At 32.1% G+C, this 4,996-nt stretch overlaps 1 protein-coding gene across 1 annotated transcript; it reads right to left on the reverse strand.

Moving 5' to 3' along the window:
• Positions 1 to 3,406: 3,406 nt before the first annotated feature.
• Positions 3,407 to 4,430, reverse strand: LOC123657914 (glucosidase 2 subunit beta). Its single transcript, XM_045593401.1, has one exon. The coding sequence runs from the start codon at positions 4,428 to 4,430 to the stop codon at positions 3,861 to 3,863; it is 570 nt and encodes a 189-aa protein (XP_045449357.1). The 3' UTR covers positions 3,407 to 3,860.
• Positions 4,431 to 4,996: the final 566 nt, after the last annotated feature.

Raw genomic sequence — 4,996 nt, forward strand, 5'->3', positions numbered from 1 at the left:
GAGTCGTTAATCATGAAGTGTTCGGCCACATAGCAAAGTTTATACGGTACCTATAGCTCACAGTGTTTGACCGTATAGCAGACGTTGGCCACAACACTGGCTGTTGTATTTATGATCGCAGGTTCGATCACCGAACATGACAAACATTTGCATTGGCCATTTAGATATTTGTCGTGGTCTGGGCGTTCGTTTCCAGATTCACGACACAAGAAAAAAGCCTTCTGAGGACATTAAGAAAAGTATTTTACAGAAAAGCACGCAGTATTCGGCCGAAATGCAGACAGCATTAACTAATAGTAATTCAATCACAAATTAAGAATCCTTATTAGTGATGTGCCGGATCGTCATAAATGTATATCCGTGGATACGGATCCGTATATTTAGTGTCAAGATCCGCGGATACGGATACGGGTCTTTATTTATTTACTCAATCGGTGTTGGCGCGTGACCTTGAAGCGATAGTTGACGTCACGCCTGCTGCAATGACGAGCAGGACTAGGGTTGCCAGATTGAATGACCCTATTATCGGGAGAAAAAACAATTTTTCGGGATATTGGGACTTTGGTCGGGAAAACAAAAATAAAATAAAATTAAAGTTCATACATATATATTGTTTTCTAATGTTTACGCGAATTTTACTCATTTAATGAAACAACTTTTTCGGATTTTATCGCGGTTTATTATTAACTTTTGATTCCCGACGTTTCGGATACTTTACAGCAACCATGGTCACGGGAGGACCATGGTTGCTGACCAGGACATATATTTTTAAAACAAGAACATTTGACGTTATTGTTACATTAAATTTTTGTTTTCATTTTTTTTCCTACTAATAAAATAGGCTCATATTTTGTCATTGGACATTTCATTTTTCCTTCTGGGAGGTGATTTAAATTAAATGTTTCTTTTAAAGAACAATAACCATTATAGAATTCATCATTTTTGATCCAAGAGCTCATTCCATAAGAACAAAGTCTCCTTTTTTAATGAAAATTGGAAGAGTCTTTTATATAAGGAGTTCTAAGTACTTAATAGTTCGTTTGAAAAGCTGCTCTGCTTCTTTATAAAATTGTTCTTTTCCAGCATTACCCATTCAATGTCATTTACGTCAGTTGCATAACAACATGCCAATACTGCCGGAGCGCCGAGTGGCAACGTATCATTTGACGAAAATTCGGAACTAAAAATTATTGCTTTCTAAACTGAAGTTAGTTTTCGGGAGATTTTTTCTTTGTCGGGAGGGTATACAAAAATTCCGGAGAATCCCTTCAAATCCCGACCATTTGGCAACCCTAGGCAGGACAGGTTTTTACTTGCGACCGTTTACTTGTTTGCGCGTTGCTTTTGTTTATCAACCAGGTCCAGGAAACGTCGGGCCTCTAAAAAACTTAATAAACCGCGATAAAATCCAAACAAGATGTTTCAAAAAAAAGTTATTTGTTTTTCATTTTCTTATATTTATAAAATTAATGTCATAACTTTCTATGTTTAATAGTGATATCATAAGATTTAGTATCTTAGAGTTATATACTATTAGCTGAACCCGCAAACGTTGTTTCGCCATATATAACCTAACTCCCTTAATCCCCCCCTTATAACTTAGGGGTATGAAAAATAGATGTTGGCTGATTCTCAGACCTACCCAATATTCACACAAAATTTCATAAACATCGATCCAGCCGTTTCGTAGGAGTGTGGTCACAATGTTAGTTATATTGTGACACGAGAATTTTATATATAACATTAGTATGGTAATAACTTACTAGAATATATGTTTTCAATTAAAGGAGTCAAATATATTTAATTATACTACTTAATGACGTAATCTAAGTTTTTATGCAGCATTTTATCCTGTCAATTAAATTTGAAAATTAATAAAAGATCCGCGTGAAAAGTGACGGATATGGATACGGATCTCATTTTTCCCGCGGATATGGATATCTAGAACCACTAATCCTTATGTTTGAAAAATAAGATAAATAAAAATACAAGTACATAGGTTTATATTTTATTAATTAAAAAAAAAAAAAAAAAAACTAAAGACAATTATAAAGTAATAACAATTTGCTGCCCTTATTAAGTATTTTCCTGTTTTAAATATATGGAATAATTTACGATACAATAATTAAGATTTTTTTTAAAATTGGAAAATAACATTTTTAATTTTTAGAAATATTTCTAGAAGTTGTCAGTCTTTCTTTACAATCTTATTAAAAGTTTACAGACTAAGTTCCCATAAGTGAAATTTTACTGTTCATGGAAGATGGAAAAAAAAGTACAAACTGTATTTACAGTATAATATAATTGTGTTGACAACAAAAAAACCGACTTCAATTACATCGACAAGTAATACAACTTAAGTAGACGAAAAAATTAACAAACGCACTAGTCGTCGTGATTCCATCATCAGATCCTGATTTCCTTATCATGGTACCACACTTGGGATATTTCCTTTCCAACAAAAAAAGAATTATCAAAATCGGTTCATAAACGACGAAGTTATCCCCAAACATAATGAAAACAGAACGAAATAAATTTTGACTAGCCCGTTGGCGCAGTTTGTAGTGAACCTGCTTTCTGCTCCGAGGGTTGTGGGTTCGATTTCCACCCCAAGTCTGGGTGTAATATAAATATTTATTTGTATATTTATATATGTATTATTTATAAGTATGTTTATCGAAAAAAAAAAATGTAGTATACCAGTCGGCTGTTACCTATAACACAAGCATTAAGTTGCTTACTTTAGGAACAGACTAACGTGTGTGTATTGTGTAAATATTTATTTATTTATTAAATAAAATTAACATATACATTACAGTCGAATTGAGTAACTTCCTCCTTTTTTGAAGTCGGGTAAAAAAATCAAAGTAAACAGAAAAAAGATTCATGGGTCCCGATAACAAACTCTAATAGGAATTGATGACATCTCTTTTATTATTTATTTTAAGGTGGAGATTTTAATTTCACATATTAACATGTTAGTTAGTTGTTTCTTAGCTATATACAATACTAGTGACTCGCCCCGGCTTCGCAGGGTAGCAATACTGATACTAAACACTGTCTACAACAAAAGATATGTTAGAAACCTCTAGAATTATCAGTGTTTCTCTACCATATTATGCATGTATTATACATCTAAACCTTCCTCTTGAATCACTTTATCTATTTAAAAAAAGGCATCAAAAGGCGTTGTGTGTCATAGTTTTAAAGATTTTTAATGTTACAAATTTTTTAGAAGACATCAGGTGTCATATTTTTTTGGTACATAGTTTTAAGGAATATACTATTGTTAATAAGTACATTTTAACAGAAATTTGAAGCTTCATACTATTAAGAGAGAAAAGTAAAAAAAAAATCTCAGATACCGTTCAATTCATAGGACCTATTGAATAAAAAATATTAAAAATTATGCTGCAAGTTAATCTTTTATTCTCCTTTGATAAAGTAGCCACCAATATAACCATGCCAAGGCAAACCTTTAACTATTTACAATAACTTATTTGATATGTAGTTTTGACTCTATGGGACTTTTCTCAGTTGTTATTTTGGTACTACTGATAATTCAACAAAGTTATAGACTCCATGGTCGTTGAGATCATAATAATCAGTCAGTCTCATAGAATCAAAAGTGTTCATGATGACCATGAAAAAAAATCTTATTAGATATAGTCGCTTACGATTAAGATAACTTTATCCATTTATCTGCCTTATCAAGTTAAGATAGAAAACGTAGATTAAGTGCACTAATTTATCATATTTTGGTTCTTCTCACTAAAATGTATGACTACCATGAGTTTTAACACATTACTGTTTACAGCTACAGTAAATATATACAGCTATCTTAAACGAATTGAGCGATTTCATTTGTTACAGTAATCAGGGCACTTGGCTACATAATATCTATAGTGTTTTTGTGAACTTTGGCTCAAGATTTTATCATCTTTACCGTGGAGCCACTCATCGGAACCGTCGCAACAGTCACATATACCATCGTTTACCTTATTCGACGGCACTGATAAAATTTCACTCCTAGGGTATTGTGTATCACAGTAAAAGATGCCATCAGGACATGCCGCTGTGCTAGGTTCGTCTGTTCCGTCTTCACAATCACAGTAATCATCGTTAACTTGATCGAAGGAAATTTTTTGATGACTAGTTTTACATTTGAATTCATTGTTTGAATCTGGCCGGTAAGTCTTCACGTCTGTGTAGTAGATACCACGTATCATACCGTGCTCATTTATATATTTGTCGTCTTCAGAACGCAAGTGTAGCAAGTCCTTAAGATTCTCGTGATCCAGCACCGGCACCACGATATTATTGTTAGTCTCTGAGGTTATAGTTAAAAAGAAATACAGCTGATACATGATGAAACAAGCAACCATAAAACACGTTAAAACAATAACGTTTTTCTTTTTCTTGAGACCCATTTTTGTACTATGTTTTGTTTTTAAATTAATTGTACTTAATCACATTATTTTAGATATTTAGAATAAATAAAATTCATTTTCAATTTACAAGTTAAATCAAATATTGTAAATAATAAATAAATCTATAGACCATAGACACCATTTTATGTCCACAGATTAGTATATATGTATTTATGTCATAGATATTTTAGTTAGGTAGAGCTTTTGTTTTTTTTTTGATTGTGATGTGTATCTAAGTGATCTAACCTCTAATAAAATCCTATAAAATCTAATATTTAATGTGTATACATCAGCGTGGCTAAGATTTGTGTGTTGCGCTATAAGATTAATTTTTACTTCAAAGGAAATTATATATTTTATTGTTAAGCAATGGCCGTATGGCAGTAGGTGCCTACTTTAAATTTTTTTTTTAAAGTTTAAACTTTTCAAAGTATAAGTGCGCCATTCGTTTGAAGCTTTGATTGAATGATTGAACTGATTGAATTGAGATTCAAAGCTCATAAGGAAATATTAATTATCTGAAGTTTTTGCTGTCAAATGTCAATGTAAACAATGTATCTGTCAGG

The sequence above is a fragment of the Melitaea cinxia genome, chromosome 11 (genome assembly GCF_905220565.1).
Source record: "Melitaea cinxia chromosome 11, ilMelCinx1.1, whole genome shotgun sequence".
Classification (NCBI taxonomy): Eukaryota; Metazoa; Arthropoda; class Insecta; order Lepidoptera; family Nymphalidae; genus Melitaea; species Melitaea cinxia.

Excerpts from the sequence above, each read along its gene's own strand:
- LOC123657914 (XM_045593401.1), bottom strand. The coding sequence starts at position 4,430 with ATGGGTCTCAAGAAAAAGAAAAACGTTATTGTTTTAACGTGTTTTATG.